The sequence below is a fragment of the Blennius ocellaris genome (genome assembly GCF_963422515.1).
Source record: "Blennius ocellaris genome assembly, chromosome: 10".
Classification (NCBI taxonomy): domain Eukaryota; kingdom Metazoa; phylum Chordata; class Actinopteri; order Blenniiformes; family Blenniidae; genus Blennius; species Blennius ocellaris.
Genome location: NC_137659.1, coordinates 10,604,890 through 10,627,387, shown reverse-complemented (window position 1 = coordinate 10,627,387; position 22,498 = coordinate 10,604,890). Strand labels below are relative to the sequence as shown.

Genomic DNA, 22,498 nt, shown 5'->3' with positions numbered 1-22,498 from the left:
GTCCATCTTCTGCTATAAATCCAGGTGAGACATGGATGGACATTTGGTGACCAGTGTCTTTCATGGTGCAGTGACACTCCTGATTGTGTAATAGAATTTAATTGAGAGGATTCGTGTCTCAGGTTGCTGTCAGGACGTGTTTTCCCTGTTTAAAGATGCTTTGTTCCACTGGTGAGCGACGTTGCATTTACGTGGCGTCGGAGATCTGTGTATTACCTAATGCGGACGTAAACACACTGGGAAAAACATGTAAGACAATGAAAGGCAGGTCGAGATAAAGATCACTGAAATTTGATAAGTAAAGGTGGAGCGAAATCAGCAACTACACCAGACTGCAATGTCTGTTTTATGACTTAGCATTTTATATATTATTGCGGTGTCACCATGATGTTTTAGAGGTTTTGTCTTTGTTTGTCCCCCATTCTGCAGTTTAACACCCGAAGTGCATGCACTTTAAGATAATTATTTAGTGGCATCTGCTTTCCATGCAGAAATCAAGTTACATCTCTCCAAAGTGAGGATTTTTAGCTTACTTTTTAGTTCTACTAAATACATATGAAATACAGGCTACCAAAAGATGAAGAGATTGCATCTATAAATCACACAGAGGGAAGAATAATCTCCACCCAAAAAGGCCCAACATGTTTTTGAACCCACTGCCTTATTGCTTTGAGGGGACAACCCTAACCACTGCAGCACTGTGTCATCAAGGAATTATTTTACTTGATTAAATACATGGATACTTATGTTATGTGCATTAATAATATGTGAACATAACAGAGAGTTAAGGACGGGCATTTGTAATTTGTACAACAAGAAAAAAAACAATTGTTAACTAGAATATATATGTGATTGTCTAGAAAATATAGGTCAATCTTTTTTATTTAAGAAAGAAAACGATTTTTTTTAAAAAACCTTATTTTTATAATATATTTTAAATACACTGTTAATAATATTGGAGCCTTCATTATAAAAACACACAAAAAATTTTTTTTGTCAAATTCTCCCAAAACAAGTCCTGTATGAATGGGAACAGACGGCGACTGCCGTGAAACTCAGATTTCCGAGCTATAGTGGGGCTCGTGAAGGCATCGTGGTGCAGATGTTAGTGAGGGTGTGGTGAAGTTTTAAAACTCCTGGGAATGTGTTGACAGTGAAGGAGCCGCCAGATCCACTCCGTTTTATCTTCCTCCTCTCAAAGTGGAGGCTCAGCGGGTTCAACACGGCTTCACATAGATAGTAAGTCAACGTTTCCTCAATTTACTGACCGCTGGGCTCATGTCTTATTGTCTCCAGGGGTTTAAAGTTACTTGTTTTACGTCTCTTCTTGATATTACGCTGACGAGGACGAGCAAGCGAGCTCAACAGTTTTAGCCTGGGAGCTAAGCAGAAGTGACAAAAATGTTTTATTTACTGTATTTACACTCAAAACATTATTTTTACAGCAGCTGGGATCTTGAACATAACTCACTGTATTTTATTTTCATCTTGTCGCTATAGATGTTTATGTGTCAAATTAAATATTCCTCAGTAAGAACTAATTCAATAGTTTCTTCTAGTGGAAAACATTGTGAAATTTGGGCTTTTCTTTCACACAAAAATCCCTGTTTTTGAGTCAAGTAATTGACTATAGAGTATTGTTTATCCCTGCACAACGTCAATATTTATAAACAATTAAATTAAACATCTTTTTCTTCAGAGCTCACTGGTCACTTCTGCAAATACAATATCAAACTTTCCTTATGTTGTCTTAAAGCTGAATACAGATATCCACTTGGATGTCTCTGATAAAATACCCTTTTCTATTTTGCCCAGTGATTGTTATTCTTGTATCAAGCACTCAATTATGTGTAAAATAAACCTTTTCAAGAAGGAGACTTTAAATCAGGGTTAGTACATGTCATTTATTCAATCAGATTTCTTGCAAAGTTGTGTAAAACTAACCAAAGTACACATAATTCAGAGTAAGAGTACTTTAATAATCCCTGGGAAGAAATTATTAAATCATTTACTGTTTCAAATGAATACTTCTTCTTTTTAAATGGGCCTCAATCTCCTCTTAAAAAATACAGTTAAATTCTATATATATATTTTTTTTTATTTTTAAATTTTTTCTATTTATTTTATGTATTTATTTTTAAATAGATATCAGTGTCTGTCTCCATCATTATGAGTGGGCAAGCACTGATAAACACCAGGAGCATACATACATACATACATCTAACAGAGCAACTCTGAAACACAATATTGCTCGATTAAGATAGTTGAAATATCTCATTTTTAGGAAATTTAAAAAATGGCTGCTAAATGGTATAGCAAAGTGGTAGAAATGGTTAACAAAAAACAATCCAGCGAAATAAAATCTGATCACTAAACTGAGACTGGTCCAGTTCAAAACTGAATCAATGGTGGCACATCTGCGGTGATCTCTTGATCCAGAACAAAGTAGATAAAGATCAGGCTTAAAGGAGAACTTTTTATTTCATCAGTCACACTTGGTTGTGTAAGGTTTGTTTTAATTGGTCCGAACATGACAATTATTTGGATGTGGCTGTGGCTCAGTTGATGGCGTGTATTATCGACCACCTCCAAGGTTGGCGGTTTCAATCCCCTATGTTTCCCTGTCCATGTTTCAAAGTGTCCTTGGGCAAGACACTGAACTCCAGGTTGCCCCTGATGGAGTTCGAGCGCAGTGCATGATGTGTAAACTTTAATCTCTTTGTGTTGCTGTGGCAGGCGGGATGGAGGCATGCATGATAAAACCAGAAGCCAAAAGGAAGCCAAAACCAAGGCCGGTGAGAATATTCCCCAAGTCACACACACACACATGTTCAAAAAACCCACAGATATAATGCTCATGAAAATCTCATCATTAAGAAATCATCTGCAGGGAAACAATGATATACACCAGCGTCCTCAGTCTTTCTGATTCAGCTCTCATGTTTTTTTTTTCATCCTCGCTCCTCCATTCATGTACTTACCTCATACTCTATGTACTGAAAACCAATCAGAAACCACATCTTGTTTCCTTGATTTCTACATCAGAAAAAATCAAAAAAAACATTTAGAATACATTAAAATGGCCCTAATGTTGATGTGTAGTTCTTACTATCATGAAGTGTGATTGTGATGAACTGAGAATGATCAAATAGAAATTCACACGGACGGATTAAATCTCATTCAGTTCTCGGGATATCTTCTATTTTTTCTCTTCACAGAACACAGCTCCTCCAAAGCCCCCAGAGGTCGAGTATCAAACCCAATCCTTTCAGTAACTACAGGCTTGCTGAGGTCATTAAGTAGGCTTTAACCAATGTCTTCAGGATGTTCCAGTGACGGTAAAACTGTGTTTACAGATGGAAAGATATGACCAGGAGAGACCTGAGAAACCAGCTCCTGTGGCGCCTCCGCGGCTGACGGATGCTGTGAGTCCAAATCTTTGTCGCGACCATCAAGATCCAAAGAGCTGAGGCTCTGCTCATTTTAGTGGCAGCAGTGTCTCTTTGAGTTGTATGCAAGGGGGTAATTTGTTTGGCAAACATGTCTTTTTTTGATTTTTTTAATGCAGCTTTACACACCAAGTGTAGTGAGTTAACATTAAGTCTGCTAATAGTCGTGGCAGGAGACTGGAATAACGATACCAAAGCCGATATAAGTCAAGAAAGATAGTCATCAAACGCTACCAAAGTGTAGAAATCAAAGATATTGTCTCATTGAAGCCATTTCATGTATTTTCATCACAACTTTGTGCCAAAATGAGTCTTCTTAAGTCTTTTTTTAATACAGTTTTATGATGTTTTAAGGTCCTATCTCACTTGGGTGCGAGACAAATCTGCGGATGGCCTTCGAATAGAAGTTGTCAAAAATATCTCAAAACATTCACAGAGGTTTCCAATTTCCACAAGGCCTCGCACAACTTTTTCATTCTGGCTTTTATCGAATTGTATGTCTGTTGAGTTGTTTTTTTTGTACCAGATGCTATATAAATAATCCTTCATGCTTTCTTGCATTTTTGTGTCTCCAGGTGGCCGCGTTCTCTCACAGTGTAGTTATTTGGGAGGAGAGGAATTCGGGAGAAAAAAAATGATAGAAATCAACGTTCTCTCTGTGTGTTTATCTGTGCAGGAGCTGGGTCACACGCAGCACAGAGTGAAACGACTGGCGGCCGTATTCAATGAGGTATTATCGAGTGTTTCATTTCTATTTGTTGCAGGTGGTTTTGCTATGAGACACAATAGGATGTAAAGAATTCTGACTTCAAGCTTTTTATGTGAGGATTTTTCCACTAAAATGTCTGAAAGAATAAAAACTTTGTGTTAGTGACGGCGAGGCTCTTGTTTATTTGACGTACCTCTGTTGAAAAATAATTTTGAATCAAAAGAGAAAAGTGAAATTTATCTTTATTAGGGTTTGCGTGTGAGTAACGGTTATAATAACATGTGATCGATGAAAGGAGTTCGTCTTTTTTGCACTGTTTGTCTATTAGGTCAATTATGCTAAAGTTTGTTTTCAATATTTTTTTGGGTGTAGCAAGCAAATGGAAATGTGAGGCAACAAGAGAAACCATCTGAAACTCCAGTGGTTCCACCCAGGCCCAGCGAAAAGGTAGACGATCACCCAAAAAGTGTCTTTATCGAGATCAAACAAAAGATCTGTTTGGTTTAATATTATATTTTAAGAAATTGTTATCTATCGGACTCATGAGGCGTTGGTCACATGGTGTGAGAGCAGAGCTCCTCTGAGTGTCACGCTTCTTCCCTGTTTCATAAATCGTTTGTTTTTGTTCCTTTGTGGGTGTTGTTGTGCAGGAAATGAGCTCCACCGCAGTGTACAGCCAGCACAGGAGGGCAGAGGTGGAGGGCACACAGGTACACACACACACAGCTACACACCTTTCTCCTCACATACCTTCATTACCAGTCGAGTCAGTGCCTTCCTATTCTTTCTCAGAAGTCCACTCAAGCAAACAATCCCAAAGATGAAGCGGATTTCAAATCGGTATTGCAGCTGCAACTTTGATCTCCCAGTTTCTATGTGGTCTTTATGGATTACCAACAAGCGTTCTACTTTTGTCTTCTCATGTGACATGTAGAGTAATCAGCGAGGAGTGCCTGGGGTATTCCAGTGGAGCCAAAAAGGGAAAGTGCCTACATTCACAGTAAGAATTGCAGAAGTTACACAGCCTGCAAAAAGCCTCTAAAACATTGCATAATCATATTCATTTAAGTTTCCACATGGCTGACGTGACGTTACGGTTGAGTCCGTCTTACTGTTTCTGGTGAGGATTCTGCAAGCATTCATATAGGCTGCTTTGTTATTTGACAGTAAGAAATATGAAGTACCTCCAGGGTGTCACGACTCCTCGTCCATATTCTTGGTAGTTTGATAGTCGACAGTCACCCAGAATAGCAATCCAACGTCGTCTTCTCTCCACACCAGTGTCCGTGTACTCGCCATTGTTAACGTTTATAGCGTGTTGCTCTCTGTGCGAGTGTGTGTGGTTTCATTGCAACAACTCATAATAGCACACACTAGTGGCCCAACATGAAAACTCCATCGTTTTCAACGTTTCTGCGATATGTGAAACTTTTCATGAACTAAAACACACAAAAAAAACTATGCGTAGTCCCTTCAGTCGTTTTCATGTACATGGGGCCTTTAGTAGCAGATTGGACAGAACACTTTCTGTATGAGAGTCTGCAGCTCTGCTGCGTACAGGCCGTTTACTGTCCAGCTTCCTGTGTGATTTCACAATAAACTAGCCTGTTGCCACCATTCCTTAGGATCATGAAAGCCTTATAGAAGCCATGCCAATTGGACACCTTTATTTTAAAAGTCAATGTTAAGTAGGTAGGTCATCATCTGTAGGCCCAATCACTTAAGGTTTTATCTTTTTCATTTGTCTTCAACACATTTACATTACATTCACTTCTAAAGTTGTTTGAACTTCACTTCTTACCTTTTTGATAATTTCTTGTTAATACTTATTAAGATATAAGGGAAGCAGGGACAACAAACTGTCTTGTTCAGCTTCAAAGTGAGTATTAAAGAACTCAAATGATGAGTTAGTCGAACCAGAAATCGCAGACTGGAGTTTCCTGAAAAGAAACTCAATCCTTCGAACACCAAGACGCCTCTCTGTGTAGAAAAACTGTTTAGAAAGAGAAAAGAGCTGTTGTTGTCTCTGCTGAACTGGTTCTGGGTGGCAGACAGGTGTGTGTGTGTGTGTGTGTGTGTGTGTGTGTGTGTGTGTGTGGGTGTGTACGCTGATGCACAAGGAAATACAGTAGAAGTGTGTCAGCAGATGGAAGCTGCTGTTCCTGACTCAATCCTTGTTGTAACTGAGTTAAAGATTTTTGTGATGTGTTAGAGACTTTCTGCATTGCACAGTATGTAAATGGTTTCTTTCTCAGTGGAGTTATTTGTCCTGATATTTGTTCTCTGCAGACTTACCGGAGTCCAAACACTGACAAGGAAAATCCAGATGAAGTCCAAGTCAAACAGGCGACAAGCAGCAAACCGGTATGTGTGGTTGGGATTGGGTGTGTTTGTTGGGTTGCGGAGGCCAACATGCTGGACACTACATCCTTCCTCATAGATTTACATGAGATCCCATGTGTGCCCTTAGTAATACATTTGTGTTCGTAAGGGTCCGGATTGTAAAATGAAATTGTGATTGGCAGGGCGGTCTGAAGGGAGTAATGAAGGGGTTACAATTCAAGTCAACCCCAAAGGTATGAAGCACCGTCAGTGTTGGTGTTTTCTGCTGGTGGTGGCTGCTTTCCTTCAGTTTTCTTCTATTTACTACAATTTCTATGGTGGTGGTAACTGGACATGTTTGTTTAATTCAACATAAGTTTCTAATAAATTCTGATTATGGAAGGTTTCAGGATTTTTTTCGTTTGTTTCCATATTTATGTGATTACTCAGGATAAGAGATGTAACATGCAATGAGGAAAGTAAACATCTGTGCTTGAACAACTTTACTGAGTTTTCTTTCTGTATTACCACTGCCACCCCATACGCAGGAAAGAGGATGGATGGATGGATGGAGTTTGCAATTGTATGTTATTATAACCTGATTGAGATTAGTAGATATAAAAACAGGAAAGCGTTCACAACTGAGATGGTCCTTAACTATGGTGTTTTAGTTTCACAAAGTTGATTATTCATATAATACAGAGCTCGTTCAGTATGGCGACAGGTGAGCAATTGGCTAATCGGATCACTAGAAACAGATTTTACCACAAAGTATTGTTGTTCAAACTGTGGTAGGATGACATCCTCCACTCACCGAACTCAATCTAAAGCGTATTTTTCTGTTTTTACTTTGTCTCAATTATGCCCACATTAAATTAAATTAAAACATAAATGTGTTTTAATAGAAAGATTAGACAGTTTTACATTCGTTGGGTTTTCGTTTGTCACATTTGATAAAAGAAACACACCTGCTCATTGAAAGGAATCCTCCTGGACAACAGATTTATTTCCTGCTGCTCCTGCACCTCTTTCTTGTTTTATAAATGTGCTGCTTATCGATGCCTTTTCTTTCTCACTTCATCACTGCAACACAAAGTTATTGTGGATTGTTGTTTTTACAAATTGCAATAGAAACCAAAGAATCTGTTTTCCTTTACATCCTGTTAAGCTTCTATCCTGAGCCAACTAATATTATAGTAAGCAATAGTGACGATGGCCAAAGCTGGTTATGGGCATAGAGAAAGAGAGAGACGTTCTTATTCGTGCCGATTTAAACAATTAGGAGTCACCAATTAAACTCCCGACGCGTGTTTTTGGACCGTTAACCCATGTGTCAAATTCCCCAGATGAATAGACTTCACTCTAAGAGCACTTGCACATCTCCATATGATTTATGTGCTCCGTCACTTTCATTCATCTATGCTCACACAGCTGTCAGTCAGGAACAACTTGAACATCCTTGTCTCGCCCCAAAGATATTTATACACATGGACCGGGGTGAGACGACCGATCTAACGTCCAACATTGTTATTAGAAGACGTCTCACTGCTGCCACCACAAGCCCAACACACATCCTTGTGAGGAGGATTTCCCAATAGTTTCTCATACTAGCTGAAGGCAATTCAGTTTTAATGATTAAAAATAACAATATATTACCATTTAGATACTTTTAGATACTTTTATATTTTTTTCAACAAAATATTTCAGTTTGATGGACATTTCTGTTTTAAAACCAAATATGATTCAAAAAAATGTTTGCTCTAATAAAATGTCAACTTGGTCTTGTTTTGTTGGTGTGTTAATTGATCGTAAAGTTTCAAATATATAAGTCCAATATCGGATTCTCTTCCTGTCTGAGAGTTTGTAGGGATCAATGATCTCGTCGTCGTTTTCTCTCTCAGACCAGCAGAGACCAGAGTCCTGATCGCCAGACAGAGGAAGCAGCCTCAGAAAAGGAACAATCTGCAGAGAAAAACCTTCTCGAGAAGAATGCAGAACCCAAACAGGTACATTTCAACAATGGTGCATCAAAGTTCTGCTTCTGCTTTAACAAACAAAATCATTCTATAATTGTTTGTTAGTGTATTGTTGGTGTCATAACATAACAGATTTGAAGGCTTTCAGGAAAAAAAACGACAACACATTTTTCACCAAACACATTTTTTTTTTCACCTCAGCAGATCTCACATTTTGGGTCAAAACAAGGCGTTATGCTATGAAAATATGTTCCTATTTCTGCGATAACTCATAGAAACATTTCTCTTCCTAGGAAAAAGGAGGCTTCTTCTCTGGCATCCTTAAAAAGCCTCACAAATCAAGTGATGGAAAATCTCCACGGGTAATAACCTCTAAACACAGCTTTATGATGTTAAGTAATGGAATCGAATGATAAATCTAAAAATTCAGATGTAGAACGCAGGTTTGAGACCTGCATTTGTCTCAAACTTATTTCTCATGGGTATAACTTGAGGCTGTCATCCAGTCAGAAGCAAATAATTGACACACTTCTTACTCTTTTAATTTAGACAAGAGTTTAGCAGATTTATAATGATTTTACTTTTCAGGCAAGCAGAGATCCAAGTCCAGAACCTCGTGCAGAGGAAGGAGGTGCAGAGAAGGAGCAGTCTGGAGAAAAAAACAAGAAAGAAAGAAATGCAGAAACGAAACAGGTGCGCAGAGACGGCTGCATTTTAAACTTTTGAGTTTCAACGAAAATTAGAAAATCATGTCGTTCGTCGAAACCTGGAAGAAAATAATGGGGAAAAGTAGTTACTTTAGGAATCGGATTACTTTCATTATGCTGCAATATACGTAGAAACATCGCTTAAAGGCAAGGATGGGAAAATATTTCACTTTTTTTCATTTCTTCAGGACAAAGGTGGTCTTCTCACTGGAATGTTTCGCAAAACACCCAAAGATAAATCCTTGTCTACGGCCCTGTCGGTAAACTCAACTCTCCTGCAGCTTCATTCAGCCTGAGCTTGTATTTTTATAATGTCGGCTTGATTTTTCACTCCTGGATCTGTTTGTGAGCAGATCAGCAAAGCGGACAGCGACAGCGACGATACAGATGAAGAGAAAAAAAAGGAACAAGCGCATGTAAGTCTCATCCTGACTCAGACCAAGTAAAATAAACTATAAAAAAAAAATTCCTTGAAGATGACGTCGGATGAAGATTTACGTGAAGTGTGGTGGGACCTCCTCTGGGTCGAATGAGAGCTTCATGCACAGGAACTAGAAAAATCTGAGAAATTATTATTTTTTATCTTTTAAGTCTCTGAAGGAATCTTGATAAAAGAAACAAGTTCAGGGTGACACTTGAAGCATCTAAATGGCACCAGAAGAGCAACAACTTTTGCACACTGAATGAATAAAAAATAACATGTGATGTTACTTATTAACTTTTCTATCAATTATTATTATTATTATAACAGAGTCCTGAACTGATTAGTCACAAGCTGAATGTCAGGTATTACAGGCTACTGAAACCCAGAAAAGTAAATTGTGACGAGGATAGCCATCCAGGCTATGGTTAGAGTTAATTGTTGTTTATGTGTCATGTTTAAATAAAACAATTTCTCTACAGGAAAAAGGAGGCTTCTTCTCCGGCCTACTTAAAAAGCCAAATAAGCCGGCAGCGGATGACGTGCCTGCACAGGTGAGCTGTCATGTCCAACAGTAAAAAAGTCTTTTAACGTATTGATTGCAGAATATAGCATCATCTAAAATGCAGGCACATAGTAGAAACTTTACTGCTACTACTCCTCCCCATGACCCTCAATTTGATAAAGCTATATAGAAGATGGATAGATTTTTTTGTTTGTATTTCAGGATAATCTGAATGTTCCCAGTGAGCTGTCTGCCAGCAGTGACAGTCTGTCTGAAAACAGCAACAAGGTGAGCTGCTTTGTGTTAAAATAGCAGGGGAAAAGATAACATTATCTGTAATTACGATGTAAACACAGAATTACAGTGGAGTGACCCGTCATTGACCTCAGTGTGGCCGGAATTACACCTTCAGAACTGTGTCTGTATTTCAGGAGAAAGGAGGAATATTCAGTGGGATGTTCAAGAAGAAACCAGCAGAAGCTGCCGAAACCGATCAGGCGAGTAAGAGTCCCCCGTCTATGTGCAGATGTAAACATTCCGTGCAAACATAACGTGAACTTGGTTGTTTTGTGTGTTCAGGATGAAGATTCTCTGCATGGAGAGCTCTCTGGCAGCAAAGACAGTCTCAGTGAAAATCAGCAAAAGGTTTGAATGCGTTTGTTTAGTGCGTTTATTGGAAATTCCTACTGCGTAGTTGTAATGTAATAAGTAGGGTCAGCACAACATATTTTGTCTGATGTCGCCAGGAAAAAGGTTTCTTCAGTGGAATGCGACGCAAACCAGCAAAGACTCCTGGAGAGGCGACGCCTGCACAGGTAAGGAGTCACAGGTGGAGGTGAGGTGAACGCCAAAGTGGAGTTTACGGAGTAACTAGCGATGACTGAAGCACAAGGTGAAATAAAAGAAGCCCAATTTATGAACACGTTGTGAAGTTGAGAATCAAAGCGCAAAAAGTTGAGGTAAGGCTGAGGCAGGGTGACAGAAGTGAACTGACATGTTTACTGTTGAGGGAAAAAAAATCACAGGTTGATTTAAAACACAAGCAGGCAAACTGTTTTCAATCAGCTCATTTATAACATTTACTGTTGCTGTAAGAACTACGTTATTTAAATATAATGACAGCGATCACAAAAAATCTTTATGATTATGTTCCGTTTGCTTGCTACACATTTGCTTTCTAGTCGCCGCTGCTTGTTTAAGATGGACTTTTTTTCACAGTTTGTCCCATAATAATAATTTTTAAAAAAAAGTATTTCTTCAAATGTTTTTTCTTATTTTATCTCAATGCAAATTGAATTAAATTGGTCATATATCTTGGAAGTGTCTTCATCAGCTCATACTCGACTTGGCCTGTTAGTTTTTTTTGGGTTTTTTTGTTGTTTCCATCTATGATAAATTGGATTCCATAACAATCACGATCAAGTGACACTTTTCACTTTAAAGTACGTTATTGATCCAACATACAATTAACACAATATGTAGAGAATGTTATTCTCTTGTGGAGACGAACCACACAAAAAAAACCACCAAGGAAAGAAAAGGTTTTGGAGAGGAGAGACGAGCATAAGTAGAAGAAGTGCTCAAAGCGATAACTCCAGTTTTCCTGTTTACACATTGAAGCAGTTGATACTGTGGATGTGTCACACGTTTTTTTCTTTTTCTTTTGTGCCCAATGTCAGTTTGCTGGATTATCTGCATTTCCTTCCTTTTGAAGCCGGATGACATTTTTTTTTTAACTGAAAGGCACTTGAGCAGAAGTGTTAACTTTCTAAACTGCAACCTGCCAACAAAGACTGAAGCCAAAAGGCAGTGTGTCATAGCTCATACTGTCCAGTATTTATTTCCCAAGTCAAGGTGTTTATAACAATGAACAATATGTTTCTTCGCTGTAAAATGTAACTTTAAAACACTGTTTGGCTTATTTCCGAATATATATCTGATAATAGTTTTTTCAACCTCTACAACTATTCAGCAGTTTTCTTGTTGTTTCTGCTACAATAACGAAAGAAGATGATTTTATTGCTGATCAAACATGCAATTGCCATTTTAAACATTTGCCTAAAATCAGTGAGGTTTTAGTGTCACTAATGAAGCAGCCATTTATCCACTTATGCGACTGGTCTTCATCTGTAGCGTCTGAATCAAACTTCCCCGATGGGGACTACAGAGTCTCTGTTAATAAATCTAGCTGAATGTGATGTTTGATACATTTTGTTGGTTGTGTTTCAGGAGAAAGAGTCAGTGCAGGCTGAGAAGTCGGCCAGCAACGATAATCTGTCTGAGAACAGCTCGAAAGTGAGAGAACTTTAAATTTTTCACGGAACTTGGGCGTTTATTTCTGGGGGGGTTTTTCTCTGAAGCCAAGTCAAACATCTGAAGATTTACACAAACCAACATGTCTGACAAAAATGCTTTTTTTTTTTTTTTTGCGTCAGGAGAAAAGTGTTTTCAGTGGAATGTTTAAGAAATCGCCAAAACCATCCGAAGGCCCCCGACTACCGGAGGTAATGTATTAAAGATTAAAAGGTCACTTTTTCCATTTTAAGTTTAATATAAATGACGACGATAATATGTCTTTGGTGCCTATAACATTGTTACACATGGCAACATGTTTCTCTCATTTCCTCGACCTGATTCTACCCGCTATCAGTATTTATGCTCCAACATGTTCAATACGTTTTTTGTCGTTATTTTTAGGGTGCAGAGCGGCTGCATGGCGAGCTCTCGGCCAGCACCGACAGCTTGGAGAACAAGGTTTGTCTCTCGTTACAACTAATAAGATGCTTGGTGCACGTCGTGTGAAATGTCATGAGTCACCACAAGAAATTAAAAAAGGATTAAAATTGCTGTAGGAACAAAGGCGGAAGATGAACTTTCCCTGATAATTCTGCCACGAAGACGATGATTTTCTTTTTTTCTTTCCTCGGTAGGAGAAAGGCGGGTTGTTCAGTGGACTCCTCCGAAAGACTCCAAAAACAGCAGGAGAGGTACAGTTTATTAATCACGAGTAGTTATTTAACCTTGAAGCCTCAAAACGAACAGACCTGGCTAATTCACAGAATTAAAAACATTTTCATTTCGATATTTATTGAGGGCATTACATAAATGTGTGTGTTATAATGATGCTAACAAAGACAAATCCTAGTATCATTAGTTATTCATCATAATTTTAACCTCAACAGGATAAATGTTGAAACTAAATCTTCACTTAGTCAAACTAAGTCATATTTTCTGCAATAACCCAAACTGCTCTGGATGGTCATCTTTGAAAACAACACGAAAGAAATAAAAGCTGTTTAATGAACTTCCTGTAGTAACTAAATGTCTGTACATGCAACCTCGAGGGAAGAATGAAATGTCTTGTTTGACATATTTCCTCTTTTGTGATTGTTGAAAATGTGTGAAACCTCACAAAACCTGGATGATACTGCTTCACTTGATCACTTGTCACGATATGCAGCACATTGTTTTGCTCTGAGTTCAGATTTATTGCAGAATAGACTACATTAGTAGGTTCTGTAGATTACAAGACCATACAAAGATCCTCCACCCTTGTCAACTCGCTTATTATAATAACAAAAACTTGATGAAAGACAATTTCGCAAATACAAATTTGTGTTTCAGGACAATTCATCCGCTCATAAAGACATTTCTGGAAGCACCGACAGTCTGTCTGACGCTGCCAACTCAAAGGTCAGTTTGGCTCCCAATCAAACCGCTTTTTCATTGTTTATGTTTAATGTTGAGGTGTTATCATCATTTCAAATGTGTGTGACTTTGTACACTGTCACCACCCAGCAGCATAGAAATGGAAAATGGCTTTAACCTAACCTTGGTTTTAAACATCCTCATTCTAGTAATTCCAGCTGCTTTACAGAATGTGATATAGTATATTCTGGAATCAAGATCATGACTGACATCTTTTCTCAGGAGAAAAAGTCCCAGGATGATGAAGGTAGCACTGAGGGCCAGACTGACAACAAGGTGACTCAGTTTTACCTTTACTTCTTAATATCTTGTCGAGATGTAAAATTTAAAAAAATTCTTCATGTTCAGTTATTTGTGCTGATTTTAATGTTGACAACAGAATGCATCGCTTTTTGACTTGGTTGATTAAAACAATGGTAAAATCATCTTTCTGTAACGTTCAGCTCCGATTTCCTGTTGTCAAATACTGAAAATAAGCTCAGACTGCGCTCTTCACATGTGTGTTTCAGGAAAAAGGAGGAATATTTAGTGGAATATTCAAGAAGCCTCACAAACCTGCAGAAGCCGCTCAATCCGAAGAGGTATTGGTGTGGAAAAATAGAAAAATAAAAACACAAACATTACTGAGCAGAGCAAGCAAAAAAAAAAAAATGGCCCACCATATCTGGAAAGGAGCAGGAAGAAGCAAAGCTTAGTAGAAAGAAGCAAATCAGTTAGTTATTGTGTTACTTTATATGGGAATGAGAATGTGCATGTCTGTTTGGTCCGTGAGGACTCGACGACGTGTCCAGGATGTCCCTTGCCTTCACTCGTAGACACTTATAATCTGAGCCAGCATCACATAACCCTGGAAATTAGTTTTGAGGATAGATGCATGGATGATTCATAGATACATGCTGGGATAGATTTTTCTCAGTGAGACTCTGGACTTCAGGTTTATTTTCCTGGTGTGTGTTTCTACGGTGTGTTTTTACTTTTGTAAACAAGCCTTTAAAAAAAAAAAAGAAGCTGTGACAAATATAAAACATGAGTGCCGTAGCCTGCTGTTGATATTTGTATTATTTTCCATTAAAGCATTCTCTCCCTTTGCTCCATTCAAATGTGGTGTACCATTAGGAATAAACAAATGATTAGTGGCAATCAGTATATATCATGTACACCATTTATCCTAAAAACAGTTCCTTTAGTATCCATTGAAAAATCAAGAAAATCAAATTACGGATGCGTTACAGTAAAGATAGATGCCCTCTGATTTTTGTTTTGTTGAGTCGATAAAATTTGCATTTGCTTACTGTTGTAATTTCTACAAGAACAAACGCAGTGGATTTGAAGTTTTTCCCAAAATTCCAATTTTTCTGTTGGTCGTATAAGTTTAGTGATGTTGTCATTGTCAGGTGTGGCTCACTGTCTGCTACCAGCGGTTGTTAACATTTTAGGAGATGGGGAAGTCCTTTCTCTCTTTTCAAGATATGCCCCTTCACCAAATCAGCTGAAATGTGTCAAATGTTTTAAAACTTTTTTAAAAATGTAACCTATTTTATGTACAATTCCATACTTTTCGTTTCAGGATGGAGAAAGTCAGAAAGAACGGTCAGCCAGTAATGAAGACCTGTCTGAGAATACCAGCAAAGTGCGTGCAACGTAACAAACGCTTAAAGTTTTATTATTATATGCAGAGGGAGCATTGACTGACACCACTTTATTGTCTTTTAGGAGAAACACATCTTCACTAACATATTCAAGAGGCCGCAGAAACAAGCAGAGACGGTAAAATGGCGACATTGAATGTTAAAGACGATCTAGTTTTAAAAACATGTCTTTTTTTATTTAATTGTTTTTTTTACTATTTTCTGTGTTTGAATTTAGGAGTCAGATGACACTGAAAATCAGTTATCAGGAAGCTCTGAGAATCTGACCGATCCAACCGTCTCAAAGGTAGCTCTGTCCGCTGACTGCAGCTTCTTTTGTCTCGTGTCACTGAACCGAAACCAGATAATAGAGATGAGATTGGATGATGTGACATGAGCTGGGAAGTTATTGTCACGCCTCGCATTGTATTGTTTTGATAAACCGTATGTGGGACGACATCTGTGAGTAAATGTCACACGACTTCACTTTTAGTCCAAGATCTAACCCTGTGGTCTGCAGATTTACCCTGAACCGCAAAACATGTTTAAGTACACCTGATTAACTGCCTAATAATAAGAAATGTGTGTGTTTGTTTAAGGAGAAAAAAGGAGGACTGGCAGAAATGTGGAAGAGATCGGCCAGCATTGAGTTTGATCTGTTTGATGAGGTCAGTAGAAGCGTGTGTGTGTGTGTGTCTCATTAAAGTTGAAATGTTCTTTCCACTCACATGCATGGATACATTTCGGCTGTGCTTTGTACTTTTACTTTAAAACTGAAGGACGAAGTAGAGATTGATACTAACAGACCAACCAAATGTATATAAAGATGAAATAATACCGTCATTTAAATTCACCTTACGTGACACCAAAGGACAGAAAAACTAAATGAAACTAACAGATAAAATTATAAATTATTCTAAAATGTACATGTCATGGTGTTTCATGCACTTTCTCATTTCACTCTTTTCTTCAGGAGAGCGGAGGCCTGTTCAGCGGACTCCGCAAGAAAACACCCAAAGCATCTGCAGATGCTGAGGTGAGACTGGTCACTCTTTAAATCTTTACTACTGGATTTTTATTTCATTACTTTAGAATTGTAGAAAAATGAATCAGTGTTTCTCCCTCTGCGTCCTCTGGTCCACTGCAATGACTGTAATTGCAAAAAAGCTCTATATCTGTGTTTTCTGGTCGTTCCTGCCTTTCCTAGATGGCATTAAAAGACGGAGCTTCACGACGGAACTTCAGATAGCTGCCGTTTCACACAATGAACTACTGTTTGTTTATAATTTATCATATAGGACAAAGACTCTCGGAAGGAACTCTCAGCAAGCACTGAGAATCTGTTTGAAAGCAACACCACCAAGGTAATGATCTGAAATTAGGCTCATTTCATCATTTTACAAAACATGTTTCTTTATCTGTGTTTGTTGTTTGATTTCAGGAGAAGAAGGTTTTCAGTGGGATGTTTAAGAAAACTCAAAAGCCAGCAGACGAGGTGTGGTGATGACTTGAACGTCAGTGTCGCATGTTTAACTCAGTGGTATTTGCCTCAAAATGTTTTCTGTCCTCTCTTCTCAGGAATCAGGCGAGGAGAAGAAATTATCCGCCAGCTACGAAAACCTTTCCGAAGGGACCCCAGCAAAGGTACAGATGTTGTTGATTGTATTGTCGCCCCTGTTGTCTCTGTCCTCCGACGGTTCATTATTGTCTCCATACGTTTCAGGAGAAGTCTGGAGGACTTGCAGGGATTTTCAAAAAATCTCCCAAACCAGCTAAACGATCGACAATCATGCAGGTGATCAAAAAGGTCCCTTTGGTGGCTGAATATTTTGTGGTTCGCACGTGAAACTGACATATGACACTTAGGAACCGGTTGATCCGTTTACTTTTTCTCATGTATACCTTCCTATGTATTTTTCCATTTCGTCACATACTTTTAAACTTCTGTATTTTGCATCTGAACTTGGCACTCACAAAATGTGTCCGAAAAGTACTACTGAAGAGAGGAGAGACACTGAAACCTCTTCTCTTTCCCAGGATCCTCTGAGTGACTCGAAGCGTTCAGCCAGTGTGGACAGCCTGACCGGAGAGGTGAGATGTAACCGATTACTGAGAGTTACTAACAAACTGGGAACTGCTGGTTTAATATGTCTGTTTATTATTCAGAGAATAAATGAATTTCTGACTTTAAACTACAATACAAGATGAGATATGTATTTTTAAATTGTACTAACATTACCTAAAATCACAACATGTTGAAATGCACATTTACCAACTCGTAGTTTTTACTTTTTCTTCATTGGAGACTTTGAGTACTTACTTACCTTTTCATTTATTCATTCATTCATTCATTAGGATGATCCTTCAGCTCAAGATGAATTATCAGCCAGTAATGAAAATCTTGAATCTACAGGCGCAAAGGTGAGTTTCACACCGTTAGATGGTGTTTAAATCACATGTCTATACTTCAGCACAGGTAAATAAGTAAATTCTTTGTGCTGTTTTTTTTCTGTGACAGGAGAAAAAAGGTGGTTTTGCTGGAATGTTCAGGAGGACGCCCAAAAACGAGGAGCAGCAGGTATGAATGGGCTGATCAGTGCTGAGAGGGATTAAACTTGGACTTGTTGGTGACGTGTTTGGAGATTGTGAAATGACACTAAGTTCACTGTGTCAGTGATCAACACGCACAGAAAGTTTGAACAAACCATTTCCGTCTTGTTTTGCAGGCAGGTGACGACACGGCGCCCCCGACAGGAGGTGGGCTGAGGCGCAAGCGCACAATAAAGAAGAAACGGCGGGTGAGACGCGGTTCACTTTCCAACACAAATCAGGACATATCATTAAGTCTTAGTTTCACTTATATATCTCATGATATTCTTACATGATTTCCTGCTGGGCTTTTTTTTTTTTTTTCAGGTTGTGTCTTTCCGAGTCAAGAAAACTCTTCCAGGAATGCCCAAATTTAATTTGGGTTCACAGGTATCGATACTTTTTCTTTACGTTTGCTTGACTCTGATTGCACTGAAACTAAATTTCTATTAGTCGTGGCTTTTCTATTCTAATAGTTTTTCGTCCACAGAGTTCAGATAAGATGCCCATTCTTGAGGAGGCTGTCGAGCTGCAGGAGATGAATCCAGTGCAGGTCAGCATGAGGAGGGCTGGAAATACAAATGAAGCACCAACAACGATAAAAAAAAAACCCAAATATGAATAAATAATAATAGGAATAGAATGAACATGCCAGTGTTGAGGACATGTGACACTTTGAATTGTACTTTACTTGGAAATGTTTCTGTTCGCATGGCTTGTTCACTGTATAGAAGTTCACAGGCGGTTGAAGCTGCGCTGTGGTTTGTTTTCCAGGAGACCGAGGTGGAGGTGGAGGCCGTGGAGATGGCAGCTTTTCCCACCGAGAACACTCGGCTCGAGAATGACGAGGTTGGCCTTTTAAGATTCCAGCCCTTTTCTGCGCAATCATATTCCAGAGAGAAGTTGTGTATTTGTATTTGTGAACATGAAATGTCTTTTTTTTTTTTTTTTCTTCAGGAAAATAATGAACTGACGGAGTGGTGGAGCTCTGTCAAAGGTTAGTGTGAATGTTCACTTGAAAGAAATATATTTTGCTGTCACATGAGTTGTCTTTTTAGTCTTTGCTCACACACACTAAACTGTTGACGTTTGTGCTGCGGGTTGCCAGGTTGGACAGAGTGGAACGAGACCTCCAATTTTGGGACAGGAGATGAACAAATGTAACTTGTTTTTGTTCTTTCAAATCAAGTAATTTTCTCATTAATTTGACGAAAATTAATTGTTTTGTTTTTTGTTTTTTTCTTCTGTTGGTCTCTCCAGAGCGATGGAGCAAGCAGCTGACCGTGTCTACATGGCAGCCCGTCTTTTCGTGTATCTCTTCAACCAGCGGGGGGCGTCCCTGCAGCATCGCATCCTGGAGCTTTTAGCGCTGGCTGACGCCGCCGATCACTTCCACAAGAAGACGACGACGGCGGCGGTGGGTGGAGGCGTGGCCAGCGTTGCCGGCAGCATAACCACCATCACCGGCCTCATTCTGGCGCCTTTCACTTTCGGTGCCTCCATCATCGTCACGGCGGTGGGGATCGGCGTGGCGACGGCCGGCAGCATCGCGTCGGCCACAGCCAACATCACCGACACGGTTCACTCCAACATGGACCGAAAGAAGCTGGAGAAGATGATCCAGGAATACCAGGATGAGATCAACGATATCAGAGAGTGCTTGGAGTTCGTGCAGGTGAGAAAACGTTTGGTTATAATTAACTTTTCTTTTATCCACAGCTTTATTTCAAGTTCATGCTGACCGTCATTCCTTGTGTCTGCTTGTTGTAGGAAGGTATGGACACCCTGCAGGAGTGGGATTTTGAAAAATACTCACAAAGTGCCGCCAGCAAAGCCATGAACCACAACCTCAAGCACGTGATGAAGGAGGGAGGCCGCGCCGGCAAAGCCCTGATGATCAACACCGACAAGCTCATCAGCACCGTGCAGGTTTTGGGTGCAGCAGGCGGCGTCGCCAAAGCTGCCCAGGCCATCAGCGTCACCACGGGTGTGATGTCGGCGCTCTTTTTGGCTCTGGATATTTTCTTCCTGGCCAAAGACTCCCACAAGCTGCGCAAGGGCGCCAAAACCAAGTTCGCCTCCAAGATAAGAGACGTCTGCAAAGACCTCCAAGACGGCCTGCTGGAGCTGAATAAGGTAAAGACCCAGCTGCAGAAGACCATGGACGGCATCGAAGTGGAGGAATATGAAGAGACCGAGGAGGTGGAGGTGGAAGTCGAAGACGAGTTGGAGTCCGATCCGAAAAAGCTGGCCGAGCTGGAGCAGGAGCTGGACCTCCTGGAGGAGAAGCTGGACAAGAAGATTGAAGAGGAGCAGCAGAAGAAGAAGGAGATGGAGATGATGAAAGCTAATGAGACAAAAGAGAAAGAAGAGCAGGATGAAAAGAAGGACAAGGAAGAAAAGTCAGAGAAAGGAGAGGACAGCTCCGAGTCCAAGTCAGAGACTGACGAAGAAGAGAAGAAGAAAACCAAAGAGGAACCTTCAAAAGAGCAGGTTCAGAAAGGAGGCAAAAAGGAGAAAGAAACGGAGAACTGGATAACTGCTGGAAAACGTGAGAGTAAAAGCGACACAGTGAATGATACTGTGATAAGTAAAACAACAACAGAAGAGTCAAGAACAAATGAGAGCACTAAAGTTCACAGTGAGTGGGTCAAACCTGAGACTGAGAGCCTGAGGAGAAGGAGCAGCAGGGAGGATGAAGGAGGGATGAAGCCTGAATGGAAAGCGGTTCATGCCGAGAGAGAAACAGAAAGCAGGAGCACGAGGAGGCACAGCAGCAGGAGTGACCGGGAGGAGGAGGGAGGAGGCAGGAACGAGGAGCACAGACGGAGCCGTCACACAGATCGAGACGGCGACAGGACGGAGAGCCGGAGGAGGAGAGCAGAGGAGGAACGAGGGGTGAAGGACTGGAGAGCCGAGACGGAGGGAGCAGGCCACGGACGGACGGAGTCGCATCGAGGTCACAGGACTTCGGGGTCAAGGAGGGAGCACTCGGACAGGGAGAGGGGGAGCAGTAGGCAGGACTCGACGAGGAGTCACCACAGCGAGAGGGGAGGGAGCAGGAGGGAGTATGAGACGGCAGGGGGTGAGGAGGGGGAGACGGAGAGGAGGCGAGAGCACGGAGGAAGTCACCGGAGAGGAAGCGACGGAGACGGAGAGCATCACCACAGCCGGCGAGGATCCCGACCTCGCTCCAACGCGCTTCTGGAAGATGGACTCAACATTTAGACCAACGGGAGCAGTGAGACACTGAAAACCAGCGGTTTTCGTCAGGATCGCAATGAATCTAATCCTGATCAACACACCTGAATCCTGAACCTGGTGGGCAACAGGCCTGGATGTTTTCAACACTTTCCTCCTCAAACACACATGATGGTTCTCATTTAGTCATTGCGAGGCTTCCTGTGGAGCAGTGATGGCATGTTCACTAAACGTCGAAAGACATTGGAAACAAGCAAGATGTCAGCTGCCAGGACCTCTGAGCTGCAGGTCTTTGCAGCTTTAGTTATTTCAACATTACCCAACATGGGCAGATGAATCAGCAGCTGACTTCCTACGAAATGAACGTCAAGGCTGCAGATAATGAAACACTTTTGTAGATTAAACCAGAATGTTTTTCTTCTTGGGGTCTTTTATACTTTTTGCGTGTTTCAGGGTGAAACTTGTGGGATTGTGAGGAAAATACTGTACCTACCTTAAATAAATGCTGCTTATTGCTAGTTTGACTTCTAATGGTTACCTCTCAGGTTAAATCCTGTAAATGTCTCTCAGTGATGACTTCATGTCGTGTTTCTATATTTAAACATTTCCTGTTACAGTTTTCCACTCGGTGCACTTTATCAAGACATCATCTCATCTTTTTTTCAGGTTTATTTGACTTTACTAACTTCTGATTACACTACATTTTTATGTGTTTGATGTTTTTATATGTCCCCTCTGGGTTTTTGTATATTTTGGTACAACCTGTAATCGACGGTGACGGTTCCTTACTGAGCTAATAAATTATTACAACCTACCTTTGTTGTCCATGTTTTTTCATTCATAATTCACTCCTTTCACTCACGTTCACTCCCTGCGGGCGAAGGTCACTACACACCTCTGTGGCTTGTTCACTACTGAAACACAAGGATGAAAGTACCTGCTGTTCGCCACTATGTGGCGTCAAAGATCCAACAATGAGACAACGTTCTTTAAATAATAACTTGGCTGCTGAGACTTGCGTTTGTGCAAATGGTGTAATTCACGTACTTGTGATATTATCAGGTAAAATATTAATGGAATCATGTATGATCATTTTTTTTTTTTTTTACTTTTTTTTAATTGTAGACTCTAGATTTAAAGGGGATAGCTTGAAAGGTTGGGAAGACGTGATACAAAAGTAAAACTTTGGAGGAGAGAGATTTATATTTATTGTATACAATAAAATTACATTAAATAAAAATAAAAGATAAACACACAAACAAAAGTGTATTATCTTTATCCAC

General features: G+C 39.9%; 1 protein-coding gene across 1 annotated transcript; it reads left to right on the top strand.

The window, feature by feature from the left end:
• The first annotated feature begins 1,159 nt into the window (after positions 1-1,159).
• On the top strand, positions 1,160-22,029 carry LOC308135731 (uncharacterized protein). Its single transcript, XM_080503827.1, has 48 exons — positions 1,160-1,239; positions 2,737-2,795; positions 3,219-3,245; positions 3,357-3,425; positions 4,126-4,179; positions 4,531-4,605; positions 4,809-4,868; positions 4,951-4,998; positions 5,093-5,158; positions 6,448-6,522; positions 6,684-6,734; positions 8,382-8,486; positions 8,750-8,818; positions 9,045-9,149; positions 9,352-9,423; positions 9,517-9,579; positions 10,067-10,138; positions 10,312-10,377; positions 10,521-10,586; positions 10,669-10,734; positions 10,836-10,904; positions 12,319-12,384; positions 12,525-12,593; positions 12,787-12,843; positions 13,020-13,076; positions 13,714-13,782; positions 14,020-14,073; positions 14,307-14,378; positions 15,365-15,427; positions 15,511-15,564; positions 15,664-15,732; positions 16,025-16,093; positions 16,399-16,461; positions 16,724-16,789; positions 16,867-16,920; positions 17,004-17,069; positions 17,149-17,220; positions 17,463-17,516; positions 17,781-17,846; positions 17,944-18,003; positions 18,152-18,223; positions 18,342-18,404; positions 18,505-18,567; positions 18,789-18,863; positions 18,972-19,011; positions 19,123-19,174; positions 19,275-19,689; positions 19,785-22,029. Exons 2-48 carry the CDS (start codon positions 2,742-2,744, stop codon positions 21,240-21,242), a joined length of 4,770 nt encoding a protein of 1,589 aa, XP_080359953.1. The 5' UTR covers positions 1,160-1,239; positions 2,737-2,741; the 3' UTR covers positions 21,243-22,029.
• Positions 22,030-22,498: the final 469 nt, after the last annotated feature.

Excerpts from the sequence above, each read along its gene's own strand:
- LOC308135731 (XM_080503827.1), top strand. The coding sequence starts at position 2,742 with ATGGAGGCATGCATGATAAAACCAGAAGCCAAAAGGAAGCCAAAACCA. Across the intron at positions 16,462-16,723 it reads AAGCATCTGCAGATGCTGAG|GACAAAGACTCTCGGAAGGA; the intron begins GTGAGACTGGTC and ends TTTATCATATAG. Across the intron at positions 18,004-18,151 it reads CCAAAAACGAGGAGCAGCAG|GCAGGTGACGACACGGCGCC; the intron begins GTATGAATGGGC and ends CTTGTTTTGCAG.